The sequence below is a fragment of the Panthera tigris genome, chromosome B2 (assembly GCF_018350195.1).
Source record: "Panthera tigris isolate Pti1 chromosome B2, P.tigris_Pti1_mat1.1, whole genome shotgun sequence".
Classification (NCBI taxonomy): domain Eukaryota; kingdom Metazoa; phylum Chordata; class Mammalia; order Carnivora; family Felidae; genus Panthera; species Panthera tigris.
Window position 1 is genome coordinate 131,846,750 of NC_056664.1, and position 19,343 is coordinate 131,866,092.

Here is a 19,343-nt window from a genome sequence, read left to right on the forward strand (position 1 = left end):
GCAGGTAACATTAATCTGCTTTCCATTACAATAGTTTAGTTTGCCTTTCATATTGCATATAAGTTGTATATAAATGGAATCGTACAATGTGTCTTTTTATCTGGTTTCTTTCCCTCATGATAAGGATTTTGATATTCATCAATGCTGTTGCATGTATGAGTAGTTTATTCCTTTTTACTACTGAATACTATTGTTAAGAGTATATACCACTTACCTGTTGATGGACATTTGGATTGTTTCCAGTTTTTGGCTGTTACAAAGCTGTTTTGTAACATGTGTACAAGTTTTGTATAGATTATGTTTCCCTTTCTCTTGGGTAAATACCTAAATACAGTAGGTGTATGTTTAACTTTTTAAGAAACTGCCAGTGACTATAGTTAATAACACTTTTTATATATTTGAAGCTTGCTAGGAGAGTAGGAGATCTTAAAAGTTCTAAACTAAGAAAAAATATTTCTAACTATATGTGTGGTGATGAATATTTCAGCTAGACTTGCTGTGATCATCTTGCAATATACACACATATCGACTCATTGTATATATTTGAAACTAATATAATATTACATGTGAATTATATCTCAGTTAAAAAAACTGCCAAAAATCATACCTTAAAAATATTTAATGTGTTTGTGAGATACTGCCATTTTAGGTGATCTACAAAATTTGCATTATATATTTTTTTGAAATCCAGAAAATTCAGAATTCTGAAACCTATATGGCCCTGGAGTTTTCAGAAAGGTACTGTGGACTGCTTAGTATTTTGTGAAGTCATATGGGACTATAAAACGTTTTTTTGATGCAACAGACATTTTTGTGCTTTGTTTAATATAGAAAATCCCTTTAGAAATATGACATGTTATTATATAAAACCCTCAACAAGAAATACAGACGATGAACCTTAAATAATTATTTAAATGAACATTCCCTCTAGGAGGTAGACCATGAGTTGCATGTACATTTATTTGATAAGTATTTTCATCTTGAAAATTTTCTGTAATGAAATTGTGTTCATGGGAATAACAATGTTGTGTATGCTATATCTTGCTTAAAACCTAGTACCAGTATTGATGGCCTAGTACTAATTATTACTGTATGTTATTTGAAGTGCTGTTCTATTGAAAATTTGAATATATTTTGAGAGGCACAATAAATAGGTAGTCTAAAAAAATGAGCATTATATGATTTCATAACATACTAATTTTTTGGGCTAAAAATAAGTGCTACAAAAAGGACAAGATAGTTTCCATTCTTTATCTTGAAGTCAAATGATCTAAGAATAGAAAGTGTTTGGAATTACTGGAATGATAATAAACCTTAATATGTGCGTGTAAATTATAATTTATTAATGAAGTCCTGTCATATCATTATGACAGAGGAGAAGAGCATTGTCTAAGTGTGAGAATAGGGGATCTCTGCACTCCCTGAGGCTTACAAGTTGCTGAAGAAGGTAGACCTTAACTGTCTTAACAAGGCAAGCCTGATAGAGATAAAAATCATTGGGCTATCAATTTGAATAAAGGTGTATTTGAACTGAATCTTGAATAGAAGAAAAATATGAACGGGAAGAGCCTTTTGCCTGGAAGGAATGGTAAGCACAGGTACTGAGATGGATGAGTGTGTTTAATAACTCCTGAGGAATATAATAATACCTAAGGTCATGTGGGTATTAATGGTTTGTGGTTCAATGGTTAAATATGTGATGCTCCTAAAGTAACACAGTGGATGACATAGCCAGATTTGAAACACATGGTAACTTTAAAACTCATCTTCTTTCTGTCAAGCCATCATGTCTATCTACTATAAGGCCTTCTGTTTGACATATAAGTTGAATTTGTATGTCGAATATTAATCACACGGACCCCTGAGTGGCTCAGTCAGTTAAGCATCTGACTCTTGATTTCAGCTCAGGTCATGATCTCAGATCGAGTCCTGTGTCAGGCTGTCCACTGACAACACAGAGCCTGCTTGGGGATTCTATCTTTTCCTCTCTCTGCCCCTCCCCCACTCATCTTCTCTAAATAAATAAATAAACTTAAAAAAATAAATTAAAAAAAATGTTAACCACAATGAGTGGATAAATCTGGTTTCGTATCATTTTTGCCTTTCCTAAATTAGACATCATGATTAACCCTCTAATACAATTAACAAAAGTTACAGACGTTTTTCTAATTTCCTTTTTGGTTATATTTTCTCTTGCAGGGTTACATTTTGCCATCTGCCTTTCCAGAGTAAGTGGCTCTATGTGGGCACTGAACGAGGTAATATACATATTGTCAATGTGGAGTCCTTCACACTCTCAGGCTACGTCATTATGTGGAATAAAGCCATTGAACTGTGAGTTTGAGCAAATATTCCATATCTGAAAGTATCAGGACCATGTATGATATCTTTATATAATAGCTAATGAGTAAATCCGTGTGGAATTAAATATGTCAGACATTCTTGATATTAAACACAGATTTATTAGCCTTTTCTAAATATTATACTATTAACAGTTTGTGCATTTAAATGTTCTGTATATATATAGATAGATAGATAGATATGTGATCATATGTATATATAAACCTGTGTATGTATGTACCAATTGTAGCATAAGTTTAATGAAACAATTATTAGGTGAAAAACACTCCCAATTTTTTTTTCTGTACTTTTATCTTCTGTTTATTTTTCTTTCAGATGTTAGTCATACCCCACTAAGTTGATTTCATGACCCACTAATGGGTTGCCACCAGTGTTTAGAAAACATTGATCTAAACCGGTACTTGATATGTTTAAATAACTGACAAATATAATGTAAATGTTTACAATATAATATTGCAGAATTTGACAATTTGTTAATTTTGATGTAATGATGATTGTTTTCATTTAACAATCCTTAATTTTGATATGATGATTGTTTTCATTTAACAATAGCAACAAAAACAGGGTTCAGCTGTAAGGCCTTAAGGATCTTTAGCACTAACTTTGCACTTTGTTTTAGAATCTTATCTTTATATCTTTTTTAATTTTTTTTTTAACGTTTATTTATTTTTGAGACAGAGAGAGACAGAGCATGAACGGGGGAGGGCCAGAGAGAGAGGGAGGCACAGAATCTGATACAGGCTCCAGGCTCTGAGCTGTCAGCCCAGAGCCTGACCTGGGGCTCGAGCTCACAGACTGTGAAATCATGACCTGAGCTGAAGTCGGATGCTCAACCACTGAGCCACCCAGGCACCCCAACTCTTATCTTTATATCTTATCTCAGGTTTTTTCTCATATTATTTAGACATAAAAATAAAAATGTATGGACATTGACAAAATTCATTTTCGATGTTTCGTTTGTTTTTAAAAATTTTTTTAACATTTATTTTTGAGAGACAGAGAGACAGAGCATGAGTGGGGGAGGGACAGAGAGAGAGGGAGACACAGAATCCGAAGTAGGCTCCAGGCTCTGAGCTGTCAGCAGAGAGCCCAATGAGGGGCTCAAACTCACAAACCGTGAGATCATGATCCGAAGTCGGATGCTTAACCTACTGAGCCACCCAGGTGCCCCATCTTTTGTTTGTTTTTAAACAAATAGTTCTGTATTATTGCATTCCACAGAATTTGACATAAGGATAAATTTGTGGCATCACTCTTAAGCAACGTCTTGGTCAACTATTATAATGTACTAAGCCTGGTTTTTCTTCCTGTGGCAGTAATGTTATCATATCTCAGTGCCTTGGTCCAAGGTGTGGGTTTTTGTGGTTGTTCTTTGAGTTGATCACAGCATCCACTAGGTTGGCCTGGTGCAGATAGATGTCTGTATGGTTTCACAAAGGTCTCATGAAGTGGGCTGGTGTCTCAACCCTTGGAATTTATGAATAGGGAGGTGCTTATTCCTACTGTATGGGCATAAATTCAGCTCCATTCTTATCTATATGACTTCTTTTTCTCTGAGCATGTATACAGTGGCATTAGTTTTGTTGTTTTGTTAAAAAAAATAATAGAATTTTTCCTGTTTTTTTGTGGGTGAACTATGGAACTATGGATGCTCCAGTTGGAGGCTAGAGTTGAGTAAAATAAGATTGCAATATTTTAGATGATGCTTATTTAAAAATATTAATTCTGAGAATTCTACCATGAGAATAGATTTTTTTTTGTGCTAAAATACTACATTGAATATTCCTATACAGAAAGTGTACTTGTAAATTTTGTGGATTTGTATCAGTGTCACTATTTTTCCTCTGATTGCTATGTTTTGTTTTAGTTTTTATTTAAATTCCAGTTACTTAACATACAGTGTAATATTAGTTTCAGCTACACAGTATAGTGATTGGGCACTTCCAGTGCTCATCACAAGTGGCCCTTTAGTCCCCATCACCTATTTAACTCATCCCCCACCCAAATTTTCCTCTGATTCCTATTTTGATCCATAGTAAGAACTATACATTTCTTACCGATTACTTACTGAATTGTTCTCACCCTTTATAAATACATCTTTATCGTCCATTCATTGGTTTCATTATAATGAATATATAGTTGTATTGAAATTTTTAATTGAGAAAAAAAAAGTCTTGCTAACTTTTCTTTTTTAGGTCATCTAAATCTCACCCAGGACCCGTTGTCCATATAAGTGATAACCCAATGGATGAAGGAAAGGTAGAATTTTTTCCTAAAAAATTACTTATTACTTAAATGCATGGATCTTGGTATTTTTTAAAAAATATGCAAACTGTTCTAGTGCCACATGTATTTACCTTGCAAAGTTGACATTTCTAACAAATGTTGTCCATCATAGACATTTACTGGTTTATTTAAATATTATGAAGAACAAGTGAAAGAATTAGAATCATTTATAATTTTAAAGAACACAAAAAAACCCTAAGACAAATAAAATGTAATAAGTACAATTCAAAGTTATTTATTTTTGGCATATTAAGATTTTGTGGAAATCTGGCAAAAACTGTTTTCTTTGCTTTCGAATTATTTTTAACACTTTATACAAATTTTGTAGCATTTAGCACATAATGCCTTATGTTAGAGGTGTCTCTGTACTCCTCACTCTTCAGTTTTTCTTCATAGATAGCTTAGATTAATAATGTAGAGATTTTTTAAAATATTACTTCACTTTTTATACTCAAAACCAGTTTCATATAGTCAGTATCTAGCTATTGTTTAGATTTGTTAATACATTTAAAAATAAAAATTCCTTTTCCATGAATCTCTTACTTAAATAGTTTTATGATATCATCCTACATAAACGCCAGGAAGTTTATCACTATCAAAAGTCAGTGAAATGAAACTTCTAGATTTTGTGAAGGTTTTTCCTTTCCTCAACTAATGGGAGTGGTCTGGCCTGTGTGTTGTATAACACTATTCTTTTATTTGCTACTGGGAAAACAAAGGCATAGCTCTACTGTTTGGAGTTAGCTTGTAATCATACAAATGTATGCTTTGAGAGAAACTTCACAGGAAGCAAGTTACAGTAACCTATATCTACACTTTATTTATTTGATACAAGGTACTTGTTTAGAAGCCTTTAGGTGGGAGGCATGGCAAGAGAATTGAAAACTTCCCTCCCTTCTTTCTGGATTCAGTCACTAAGTCATTTAATCATTTCTTTGCAGTGTCTGTTTTTTATTCAACCTCATTACGGCCACTGTAGTTCAAGCGTTCCAACCCATTCATGAGTCGTTTCCAGATCAGTCTTCCTAGAATGCTGTTTTAATGTTATTGCTCTCCTTGTTGAAAAGCTTTTGGTGGTTCTGCAGTATCTAACAAGATACAGTTTCCTTAAAACATAGCTCCTAGGTTCCACTGTCTTTCATAACACCTTCACCTGAATGCTCTGCTGAAGCAAATAGTTATTGTTTCCCAGATGTGAGCTGTTCTTTGCTGCCTACCTGCCTCCTGTATGGGAGTCCCTTTGTATGCAATGCTTTTCCACTGAATGCTGTCTGCTGAATTCGTACCCACATTTTGAGGCTTAGATTAAATATATATCTTTCGTGATATCTTTGCTGTTAATCCTGACTAAAAATGCTTTCTCTCACTTTCAAATCCATTAGCACCTTAGTTGTGCAAGTTTTACAGTACTTGTCACCTATTGCCATGTATTAGAAATATGTGCATATCTCACGTCCCCTGCGCTCGAGAGACCCCTTGAGCATAGAGAGATTTACAAAGGTTTATGTTTCCCATAGCACCTGACATAGAAATAGTAATTCCTCAGTATATACTTAATTTATTGTATAAATAAATTACGTATAGCTGCTTGTATCATCCTCACTTTTTGAAACCTGGCATTATGTTATTCTCCTTAGTTTCCAGAGTTAATCTCATCTAAACGTTGTTGAAATATTAAGGTACTAGACTAGTTTATATTGTCTAACCTTTGATTTCTAATAGAAAAGCCCACTTTGTGTCAGTGACTCTTCTGCTGTTTCCAAAGATCTTTGTAACATTGTGTCACTAAAGAAAGGCGACGGGGCAGATTCCTTCAAAGCTAACCTTATAGGAGATGCCACCACAGTAAGCAAAGGCCTTGGCTAGGGAAGGTTAGGCGTTAGTGTAAACTTACTTAGGATAGTAACAGTAATGACTGCCACTTACTGAATTCTGCTTTATTTTGGGCACCGTGCTTTCTACTTTATATGCACTATTTTATTCGATCCTCTTAACAATTTGTAAGTTAGTTGTCTTCCTGAATTTACAGATGCTGAGGCAGACACTTGGTGTGATTACGTGTTCCAGAGGTACAAAGCTAGATAGCGACAGAGCTGGAATTTTGAACACTGATCGTTCTGATTCCATCCCCAGAGTTATTGATGTTGCAGAGAGTCCCATTCATATTGAGTGTACCCACTAATTTTTTTAGGAGAGAAGAAAATAAAAGGAAACTGCTCAACAGTATGTAAATTAACATCTCTGAGAAAAGATTCTAGCGGGAATTAATATTGAAAGAATTTTCCATGTTTAAATACCATATCTTTTAAGTTAGCTCTTCTATTTTTATAATATTTAGGAGATTATGGGGATTAAAGTCTAACCTGTTGACACAGATTTCTAACATTCTTAGGATATTAGAGCAGGCTAGAGATGTTAAAACTTACTATAACCCTCTTATGTTATTAACATCTGGATGGATAAAATTACTTCCTTAATGTTAAATGGCTACTAAGTAACAAATCTAAGACGAGAGCTTAAGGGACCTATGTCCTGAGCAATCCCGTGCTGTTTACACTGTATATCAACTCTTAAGTTTTATCCTTTTCCATCTCTTATTCCTGAAGTTTCTCTATTACTTCCCCCTCAGAAAATGCCATGTTACATGTCTTAAGGTATTTAGAGGGACTAGGAGAAGGTAAAGGAAACAAATACCAGTTTTTCCAGAAGGAGTATGTATCTCACATTGTCTAGAAAAGAACAGTTTGTATTAGCAAAATTAACTATACTTCCTGACAAGGTGGGGGAAAGCTTGTTAGCTTCAATGATTGTCTTTTCAGATACCCCTGAAGTCTGAAACCCACAAAATTGCTATTTCATTAAAATTATTGGGACCGCCCCAGACTTTGTTCATATCCCCAGATTACATTACAACTATTAGCTACCTACTAGTCATTTATGTGTTTATTAAACAAATATTTATTGTCTTCTGTGTACTAGGCAATATAATAGATATTAGAGACATACAGATGAAAATGCATGTGTTGGCATAGGAGAAGGAAGATCTTAGTCTATCTAGAGAAATGGGGGGTTGGCTTACCCAAGGGAGCATCACTAAATTGAGACTTAAAAATGAATAGAAGATCACTCAGAGAATAAAAGAGAAGGAGGTTTCAAGCAAAGGGAATACTGAGATTTGAAAAAGTCAAGTTCGGGGGTTGTGGGCAGAAGAGGTTTGATAGACAGTGGACAGTCTGTAAAGCAAGGACATGCATTCCATTCTGGAATTTATTTATTCCCTCCCAAAATATATTAAGTACCTACAACATATCAGTCAGGCTCAGTGTCTTACGGTGGTGGTGAACAAGATAAGACCAGTCCTTGCCTAAATAGACTAGTATTATAGTCAGTAAGAAAATTCAGCTAAGGAAAAGGCCACTATTGTGTAGCAATCCTTCAGATTAAAAAAATGTACAGAGTGCTGTTGAAGGACATAGGAATGGGATTGACTTACGTTTGGCAGGTCAAGGAACGCTTCCCAGAGGAAGTAATAGCTGAAACAACATCTAGATGTTAGTAGGATTGGTCAGGCAAAGAGGGAGACATTGAAATGTGGCCCAGGTGGGAAGGCAGCAAAGGTAAGAGAGCATGAACGGAGAGATGTGCTGGAGTGTATTGGGTAAGAGGGATGTGACAAGGGACGAAGCTGGAGAGGTAAGCAGCAGTCACACCATAGTAAATCTTACAGGTCATAATACTCAGTTTGGACTTTATCCTAAAAGTAATGGTAAGACAATAAAAAAGTTTAAATGAAAGCATGCATTTCCATAATCAGGTTTGCGTTTTAGAACTGTTAAAACACTAGCTACAATAGGGAATGAGTTTAAAAAGGAGCAAAACTGGGGTCGGGAGACGGGGAGACCAGAAAAAAAAACTTTGTGTCTTGAACCAGGAGAGAGGTATTGGAGGTGGGGGAAAGTGGAGAGATAATGGAACGTAATTTTAAAATCACCGGATGATTTTCCCTGATGAGGGAGACGAGACTTAGGGATGATCCTCCAGATGTTTGTTTGAGCAACTTAATGAACATTAAGACAGGAAATAGAGAGACATAGTGTAGGGGGAAAATAACAAATTCACTTTTGGACACGTTTACTTTGAGGCTCTTACGGAGTTAGTAAAGGGAGCTGTGACCACTGGAATTGAGTCTGAATCTCATGAGAAGGATCTAGGCTGGATATAACTTGGAACTTATCAACAGATAGATGAGTAAGTGAGATTATCTAAAATGTGTTGAATTAGGAGAGTTTGTAAACTCGAAAGCACCTACAAATGTTAATTTTTAGTTAGTAATTTATTATGTTATATTAATTAATGAAAATGTACACACCGGACTTCAAAATGGTACTGTTTTCTTTCTCAATAACTAGTTATATATGTTGAGTCACTAATCATCAAACATATATGTATGTAATATATAATATTAATATATAATACATAATATACTGCAGTGCAGTATCCTCATCATTCATATGATTAGCAATGAAGATGTTTAATTATAATTTTATACTTAAAACGTGAATGATAATATTTATCTTTATTGTCAGCAAATAAATGTTTCACATAATTAATATCATTCCTAGGTCATATGGCATTTTCTTTTATTACAGCTTTTGATTGGCTTCGAATCTGGAACAGTGGTGTTATGGGACCTCAAATCAAAGAAAGCCGACTACAGATACACGTATGATGAGGTAATAACATTAGTTTTGCTACTCAAACGTTATTTTTGTCATTTTTCTACTTCAGAACAGCTTCTCTAAGAACTTAATTGGTGATTTTAGTTGAGGCAACCTTTGTAATTGTAACACTTTTTAAATATATAAAACAGATAATCACATAGCTTAAATGATTTAAAAAACAAAAAAATCTCTTCTCCACCCCTGTCTTTTGGCCTTCTAATCCCTTTAACCCTGGGACTAGTGTCAGCCGTTTATCTCGTTGGTTCTCCTAGAAGTATTCTGTCATTTACCAGCAAATTAATAAATGTATCCTATTTTTTTTTATTATATACAAGTCATAGTAAACTGTAGACAAGTATAGTTTCACTTGTTTTAAGTTCCAAAGAAAGGGGTGCCTGGGTGGCTCAGTCAGTTAAGCGTCTGACTTCGGCTCAGGTCACGATCTCGCTGTCCGTGAGTTCAAGTCCCGCGTCGGGCTCTGTGCTGACCCCTCAGACCCTGGAGCCTGTTTCAGATTCTGTGTCTCCCTCTCTCTCTGACCCTCCCCCATTCATGCTCTGTCTCTCTCTGTCTCAAAAATAAATAAACGTTAAAAAAAAATTTAAAAAAAAAAAAAAGATCCAAATAAAGATTGATTGTGGTTGACCAATGTCTTTTAAGTCTCACAAACTGTAGGCCTCTCCTCACCTTTTGCCTTCCCTCCTTGCTGCATTCCTTCTTTCTTTTTTAAATTTTTTTTAACGTTTATTTATTTTTGAGACAGAGAGAGACAGAGCATGAACAGGGGAGGGGCAGAGAGAGAGGGAGACACAGAATCTGAAACAGGCTCCAGGCTCTGAGCGGTCAGCACAGAGCCCGACGCGGGGCTTGAACTCACCGACTACGAGATCATGACCTGAGCCGAAGTCGGACGCTTAACCGACCGAGCCACCCAGGCGCCCCTGCATTCCTTCTTTATGGCCATTTATTTGTTAAAGGTAGAGTCTCCCAAAGACTAGATTTTTCTGGCTCCGTCCCTCTTGTGTTTAACTTTTTTTTTTTTTTTTTGCCCTTAGATTTCCTATAAAATGGATAGTATGCTGAGGCTTGATCGAATTCAGATTCATTTTTCATTTTTAGCGAGACTTCTTAATAAATGATGCTGATGCTTTTCTGTTAGGTGGAGTGTTAGTGTCTGTGAGGTGAGCAGGCAGTGTTGTTCAAGGCCTAGATTTATTAATGGATAGAGGTTGCAAAACGAAGGTGTAATTCTGTAATTCCTCCTCTACTTATTAACTCAGACACTTGAGTGTAAAGAGAAACTTCTCATCTACTATTTGGTTAATAGTAGTACAGTTCTTAAGAAAAGCGTCAATGATTCTCTCATTTTACTTCGATATTTACTCTAAAGGGGTTGTTCTCTAGTAATCTCAATGATGACCAATTTGTTCTTGCTTCTAGTTTCACTATGTACTTAAGGATTTAAACATGTTTGCTTTCCTTTGACGCGTTGAAGTTACTATTCTTACTGATTTTCAGATTGTTCCATTTTTGGTCAGTGAACCTCCTCCTTTTGGTTCCTGAATTCTTTGGTGATAATAGTCATGGATAGCTTCCCTGCCATTATTATAACAAAGTGTAACTATTAATTTTGCATATTTTTGTTTCAAACTTAGGATGTTTTTATGAAATGTGGCTCAGTCAGTGTGAAATGGTATCCAGTAACTGTAATCTGGGGATTAGTAAGGGTCATGATTTCTAATTCAATGACTAGAGCTAGGAGGTGTATCAGTGGTTTTTCTTGTTTTTAAGATAAAATATGTCATGTCTTCGTATTGATGCTTTCAGTTACTTAAATAGCAGATGACATTGAGAAAATATAGTAATACTTGGAATACTTTATTAATATTTGCATAGTATCTTTGTAAGCAGAACTAAAAGAGAATTTCCTTTGTTTTCATAGCAGCATACTTTGTGTCTATTTTTTTCATAGTTTTTTAAGTTTTTATTTATAAGCAGCGTGTGGCTCAATAATCAAGATCTCGTTGAAAGTATAAAAAAATATTTTTAACAGAAGGTTCCTATAATTTCATTGAAAGTTTTGACCTGTAAATCTATTTTCTACATTAAAGTCAGAGCAGATTTTGAAAACTAAATTGAACGAGATGATAGTAAACGTTGATAGTTTAAAATAGTTCAAGATTAAATCGAATGAGATAATAGTAAACGTTGACCTGTATATGAGTGGAGCTCTTAAGTTTCAGTTATGTGGTTTTGTGCTGCCCTTAGCAGTTCTGCCATATTCCAGTAGGGCAGCTTTTAAAGTCAATTGACCATGAAGAACTAGGAGTGTTATCAACTTGAGTTGAGAAGTTATTTAAAGAGGACCTAGGAGAGTGATTTTATTTTTGGGTTTTTTTTTTGTGTTTTTTTTTTTTTTTTTTGCAGACAGAATAATATTAGAACAAAAATTGAAAGGTTACATACTTTGGTCATATAAAAATATTTCTCAGATAGTTTTTAAGTGGCTCAGAGGTATAAAATAACTTTCTAATCAAAAAAGGGTCTCTTCAGATTTTAAAAATCATCTCATTACTGTGAGAGATGGGTAACATGTTGGAGCTGAGTCTGAGGTTTTTTTTTTTTTTTTTTTAGTTGATCTTAGTTCCAAATCTATGTTTCTGTCTTAGAGTTTTAGTTGATTTAAAAAATCTGTTCTAGGGGCGCCTGGGTGGCTCAGTCGGTTAAGCGGCCGACTTCGGCTCAGGTCATGATCTCGCGGTCCGTGAGTTCGAGCCCCGCATCGGGCTCTGTGCTAACAGCTCAGAGCCTGGAGTCTGCTTCAGATTCTGTGTCTCCCTCTCTCTCTGACCCTCCCCCATTCATGCTCTGTCTCTCTCTGTCTCAAAAATAAATTAAAAAAACGTTAAAAAAATTAAAAAAAAAAAAAAAAGAATGTTTAAAAAAAATCTGTTCTAATCTAATGCAACCATTTTTTTTTCTGATGGGATATTGATTGTAACTACTTGATAATTTAAGTTTAGCTATAGTTTATTCTGAGAAACTATAAGAATACATTGTTTTCGTGAATGTGTTGCTAATACATATATCACTATTATATCATCCTCATGCTGGCTTAAGGAATAAAAAGAATTAAAACAGTGTCAATATCGTATTAAATTTCATTTGCATTATAAGAGGGCTAATGGGAATGTAAAGGTTGTAACATGTTGACTTTAGCTTGGAAAATAGGAAAAGGTTAAAGTTGAAAATTATAATATTGATTGTATATAGCTTGGTGTTGAGATTTTCTTTCTAAAAATGGAATTCTTCACCCCTCTTCTATAGGCTATTCACTCTGTTGCTTGGCATCATGAGGGAAAACAGTTTATTTGCAGTCATTCAGACGGCACCTTGACTATATGGAATGTGAGGTCCCCAGCTAAACCTGTACAGACAATCACTCCACATGGTAAGAATGTATCCCTTTGAACGCTACAAAAATTGTGTACATTAAACTGTTTTGAATTTGGATTTTTTGTTTTGTTTTTGAGGATAAGGATGAGGGTTTTTTTAAGGAAATTAAAAATATATACACATATGGAAATAAAATGTAACAACCAGCTAATAAACTCTCTAAGTGTATTTACAGTTGATACTTCAAATTTGAACTTTGAGCAAATGAATGGCACATTGTCTTCTGAATATTGTTTGTCCAGTAGTCCAAAAAGTGAATAATTTTGTGAAAGATATAGGACTTACTTTAAGCCTTTCTCATCTTAAAGTTATCACTTGCAAGTTGCATGCAGCTTGTGTGTGTGCAGCTTGTGTGTGTGTGTGTGTGTGTGTGTGTGTGTGTGTGTGTGTGTACTGAAACACTTTGAACTCTACATAAGGTAATTTTATGCATTGAAGAATTATGTCAAAGGTTCCCAAGGTCACCCCAAGTTTGATGATTTACTAGTGAGACTCCCAGGACTCAGCAAAGGGATGAAGAGTAAAATCAACAAACGGAAAAGGTACATGAGGTAAAGTCTGGAGGAAGCTTCCAATAGCCCTCTCCCAGTGAAGTGACACAGGACATGTTTACTTGCTCTAGCAATGAGTTGTTACCAGATATGTGAAATGTTGTCTAACATGGAACCTCGGATGAGCCCAGGGGTTTGGAGTTTTTATTGGAGTCTCTCCACCAACACTTTCTGCTTTAGCGCATACCAAAATTTCAGATGCCCAGAAAGAAAGCAGGGATTCGTCATAAATTGTTTTGTTCATACAGACAGCTTAGGCACACTGTGTCACCCTTATCAGAATCGGAATTGTGGAAACCATCTCAAAAGCCAGTTACCAGATGCCAACCAAGAGCTAACCCTGCAAGCCAACCTTTCTAGGGATAGCAGTCTCAAGCTTGCTGTGTTAATTCTTTTCTGCGCAAGCTCTATTGACAGAACCTCTTAAGAAGGTTTTATTAGGGTGTTTATGAAGAGATTATGAAGGCCTTCTTTGAGTTTTGAATGAAGCTTAGGAATTTGTATTTCTTTATTAATCTGCATTCTCCAACCACCCTAAGAGATTCTTAACCAGTGAATTTAGGGAGATTAAAGGAATTGTTATTTTTTGGTAGTATATTGAAGAATATCCTGTAGTATTGCTAATATTTTTTGCTTTAAAATGATCAGTTCCTACTTTAAAAAAATATTAATCTAAATTATTGCAACATAGAAATTAAAGAAACAGTAAAATTAACGGTTTATCTACCTGTGTCAGGATGGGTTTTTAGAGTTGTTTTCTAGAAAAAAATAGTAATTCTTAAAGCCACACATTGTGATATACTTTACCATTGCTTTGTGGTAGCAGTCTTCCAGAAAAACTATTTTAAATTTGCAACAGGTGTATTTATGTGTGCATCCAGAGGATAGCCCTTAATGATTAAGGTTCCAGTTTTTCTTAATATATTTTCATTTTTTATTAGTGCCTAGTTCTCTAGTCTTGGTGATACTCCTAGGAATTCCCTTAAATTTTAGGATCTCCTAAGACCTCTACATCCTAAGAATCCTGAAAACCAAAAAGTGGATGATTAGTTTCAAACCTTTCATTTCAAATCCAGGAGAAAATGAAACTAGTATCAAAGATGATAGAAATATACAACATTGGTTTTGCAGTTTTAAGTTTATCTAAATTTTTATCTTTTTACGTAAGAATGGTACTTTTTTTTCTTTTTAACGGTTTGAGAGTAAGTTGTTGACATACTGCTCAGTCACCCCCAAATATTCCAGTATCTATTTCTTACAAATAAGAACATTCTCCTGTATCACCACCTTTTGCCTTTTATCAAAAGGGTCTATATGCAGATTACATTTAGTTGTCATGTTTCTTCAGTGTCTTTCCAACTGGAACAGTTCTTGAGCCTTTTCTTGATTTTCATAACTGACAAATTTTGAATATTGTAGGTTAGTCATTTTATAGAATATGCCTGCATTTAGTTTTGTCTGATGTTTTTTCATGCTTAGATTCAGATTGCACTCTCTCAAAAGGTTTGCTTTCTTTTTGCTGCCTTCCAAGTGGAACTTGTGTTTGATTTGTCCACATTGATGGTATCTTATACCTTGGTCCCTTGATTAAACTTCTGTCAGAGCTCTCTATTACAGCATTCGTTTTCCCTTTGAAATTGATAACTATTTTAACTTGTATTTGTAATCAGTAAATATTTTGATTTGAAGGGAGTACTTTGAGACTGTATCAACATACTGTACCTCCTCAAAATTATACCCTCTGTTTTTAGCACCCATTGTTGTTTCTTGGCTGGATTAACTTTACTGTGATAATTGCCAAATGTTGACTTTCTTGTTTAATCTTGATCCCTTTTTATGCCAAAATCTTAGCTCTTTGAGAGCAGATTTTCAGAAGTGGCATAAAGTTTCTATAGAGTTTGTAGTATCTTAGCAAAGTCACTAGCTAAAATTATTTTTAAATGAATAAGACAGAATATTTGTAGTAATATGTTCTTTTCAAAATTAGAATCCAAATAAAGTGTAAATAAGTTTTTTCTGTGGCAGGTGTGAAAAAGTAGGATGGCATTTATTGCATATAATAGCAGTCTAAAAATGTATATGATCAGAAGTACTCTTAATAAAATATGAATTATTTTCAACAGTAATAATGTTTACTGCTTATTGCTAAGGGTGGGTAACCTACCAGAGTTAAGTTTACGTTAATAACTGATTTCAGTGACAAAACTAAATACATTTTTATACATTAAACTAGAAAAATGTGTTTTTCATGCCGTAACAAGGTGTCATATATTCCATATATAACCATACTTGTGGTGTATAATTTGGGTGTACTAAATGTCTGCTTTGATGGATTGAAATTTAGGGTTATTTTCTCATTAGTGTCTTCTGTTGTTGTCTCTTGCTTTTACTTTCTAACAGTTATGGTAAATTACTTTAAATATACTAGACTTAAAATTTTGTCCATTTTGATTTTTTTTATATTTAAACCCATTTAATGGTTGGGTATCTTCTTCTTAAAAAGCATTTGTAAGCATTACCTTGATAGTCAGGAAATGATTGTACTTTAAGACTTCTGCCAGTACTTTTATTACATGACGTTCAAGGTAAGGAATAGCTTGAGATGTCCTTGAAGAATTTGTTCAGAAGACGTAATCAACCTAACATGGGGTTTTAAAGTCAGAAGATTTGTGGTCAAGCCCTGGTTCCCTAGTTTCTAGGTCTGTGGCCTTTGGGAAGTCAATTAATATTTCTGAACCTCAACATCCTCAATTATAAATGGGGATAATAAATGAATTTAGCCTTCTGACATGGTTGTTGTGGGGATTATTTTTACTTAAATTCAGCAAATATTGGGGCTACCATGTGATAGGCACTGTTCTATATCCTGGATCAAATAAACAAAATATAAGTGAAAGTACCTGAAAACTGTGATGTGCTATACATATGTGATTATAATAATTATAAATCTGGGTCTGGTATTTATTTGATAGGATAGTACCAAAAGATTTTTAGATTATTGTTCCCCAAAATATATTTCACAATACAAATTTTTCTTACGTTAATGAATTTTTTGGTGAAAAAGCATGTTATAGTTGAAGATTAGGAAATGCTGAATTAAAATTGAGCATTTTCTTCACTGTAATACTTCATAACCTTTAATGTGTGCTACGAATTTCTAAGCGTATATATGTATATACACGTACACACATATAGGTACATCCCTATATATATTATTTATACGGTTTACAAATGCATTTATTTTATGTGGCTTTTCACAAACGTATTTGACTTTAGTATCTTTTATTTGGAGGACATCTTGTGGTTCTCTAGTGTTCTATGAAGTACACTTTGGGGAATGATGGGCTTGAACTATAACTGAATCGTAAGATAGTTCTCCAGATGTGTTAGCTATTATGTTCCAGTTACCCTTTGATGATATCTTTCATAGCTAAAGTTGTTTGCCGGACTCTTCTTCTGAGGGGCACAGCAGTTATCTAGATAGTAACGATCAGATTTCCAGTAAAGGAAAATAATTTGAATTCATTTAAGATAATTTTTTGATACAATGTTGGATAACTTTACAATGCATATAAAGATGGTTGATAGTTACATTTTTTCAGAAAGTTTTCATTCGTGTGTCTAAAATACTTAACAGGTGATTTTTGACTAAAACAGTGATAGCTCCCTTTAATCTAGTTTTTATGAATTGCAGAGAACATTTCTTTGGCAATCAGACAACCTGGAATGTAACTCTAGCTTTGCTATGTGTGAAATGACTTTGTGGAGGTAATTACTATTCTCTGGGACTTAGTGTCATCTAAGGTGAACAAGGTGATTTTTAAGGTGTAAAGTTTTGTGAATCTGTGGAAATAAAGCAGTATTTGTTCCATCTACTGACTGCAAAGTCATTTCATCTTGGTGGGCTATAAATGCTGTATTTCATATGGTAAGCCTAAGGGTGAGTTCCACTTTTCTCTTTTTACCTGTTTGTCTCCTAGGACAGACAAGCTTTCATAATTTAGGAGGGAAGAACTTGATAATCCTGGAATGGCTCACATATTTACCCTGAAGCAATCATAATGATTCTATGATTTGCTGGTTCAGGGCACCACAGGATCTCCCCTCTAATCCTGGGTATGTGTGTGTCAATCAGAGTGAGATTTTTCTGATTGTCACCTTCATCAAAATCAGATGATTCTCAAAGGAGATAGACGTGATAGATGGTTAAAATCAATAGATGTCCGTTAAAGGACATGATATTTTAAAATTTATTTCCTAAAGCTTATTAATTGGTACAGTCTCATCTACTTATTAAGAAATAAACCAAGGTTGGGAAACTTTAATTCTGTTAAGTGTCACTGAAGAGAAAATAAAATCTTACATAAGTAAAAGTCAATACAGTATCTTAAAGATATGACATGCAAAAAATTGTATTAGTCTACCTTTAAGATTCACTGGAAGCATAAAATATTCAATAAATAATAAAACCATATTGCAGTTCTTTATATAGTTCATTACAAAGTTTTGCTCAGTTTATGAATTTGAAAGGACTTACCAGACTCCAGAGAGCATATGCAAATAAAGCTTTTATTTCAAGGCAAAGGATATCATCCTGCAGCAGGAGAAACATAACGCAGGTAAGCATTCTGAGAGACGTCCCATATCCAAGCTCCCACAGGCACTTAAATGTACACAAGGATCGTGCTGAGTCTCCCTCCAACCACCATCTGACTTCTGAGGAACTCAATTTACCCTTTCAGTGATCAAGCCAGTCTTGCCAAACCAATTAGGCCCATTGCCAGCCATCAGTAAAACTGTTACACTCGGGGTTACCAGGGGAGTTTTGGGGCGTTTTGGAACTTGAACAAGCATATCATAACTCCCATTGCCCTTGGCCAAGAGTCAAAAACTACATATTCAGATATCTCCAGCTGGGGTGTCTTCACACTCATTAAAGAAAGAACACCCTCCTCGTTTCAGACTAGTATTGTTAACGGTGTGATTCTCCAGTGGAATCATTTTATTTTCTAGAACATCACCGTCCAATAGAAATGTAATGCAAGCTGCATGTGTAGTTTTAAATTTATTAGTAACTATACCAGTAACTGTTGAAAAAGGTCAAATTAGTTTTAATAATGTTTGAGATATTTCACATTCTTTTTTTATACAAACTTGAGATATTTCACATTCTTTTTTTATACTCTTTGAAATATATGTACTTTACAATTATACCACATCTTGGACGAGCCACATTTTAGGTGTTAAGTAGCCGTGTATGAGTGGTGGCTACCACGGTGGACTTTGTGATGGAGACCTAAATGATTTTACAATGAGAAACAAAATCTATATTTTGGAAATACTACTTTGATGGTAGTGCATCAGTTGAGCTGGCGGCAGAAGAGGGAGACCAATTAAGAAGCTTTTATAAACAATAAATATTGAAGATTTCGATCGTGACAACAAATGGGAAGAAATGGACATACGTGAATACAATTCTGGAATTTAATCTACAGGGCTTAGACCAATTCTTTGTGGCTGGGTGGTTTACAGGAATGGAGAGCAGGGCATAGTAAGAGATAAGGAATCAGATGTGACAAGGAGGTTTATATGATTTATTAAGTTGTTTTATAATTAACCAGCTCTTTTCAACAACTTATCAAGGCAGTTCACAGGTATTTGAACAAGCACAAGCTGAATAAGCACAGATTTTTGCTGCTCGGGTGACAGAGCAAGTAAGAAGTAAAATGACACCTAGTGGTGAAATCAGGTGATCCTCTAAACATCCTGTATATGTGCTGTATTAAATCTTATGCCTTGTTACTTACTTGATTTAGAAAATGGTTAATCTAGGATTACAGATGAATAAATTTTTCTGTAATGAAGCAATGATTGGTGACATAATTTTAAAAATCTGAGTTGGAAAAAAAAAAACAACAGACTATGCTGATCAAAAGGACTCATTAATGTCCACACAAGATTAATGAAG

At 34.6% G+C, this 19,343-nt stretch overlaps 1 protein-coding gene across 6 annotated transcripts in view; it reads left to right on the forward strand.

Moving 5' to 3' along the window:
• STXBP5 (syntaxin binding protein 5) overlaps positions 1-19,343 on the forward strand; it is a 167,596-nt gene that overhangs the window by 51,057 nt on the left and 97,196 nt on the right. For all 6 annotated transcript variants that reach the window (XM_007086879.2, XM_042987284.1, XM_007086880.2 and 3 more), the window contains exons 5-8: positions 2,200-2,334; positions 4,557-4,620; positions 9,297-9,380; positions 12,696-12,819. In XM_007086879.2, the coding sequence (XP_007086941.2) occupies positions 2,200-2,334; positions 4,557-4,620; positions 9,297-9,380; positions 12,696-12,819 (407 nt within the window). The remainder of the gene's footprint in view (positions 1-2,199; positions 2,335-4,556; positions 4,621-9,296; positions 9,381-12,695; positions 12,820-19,343) is intronic.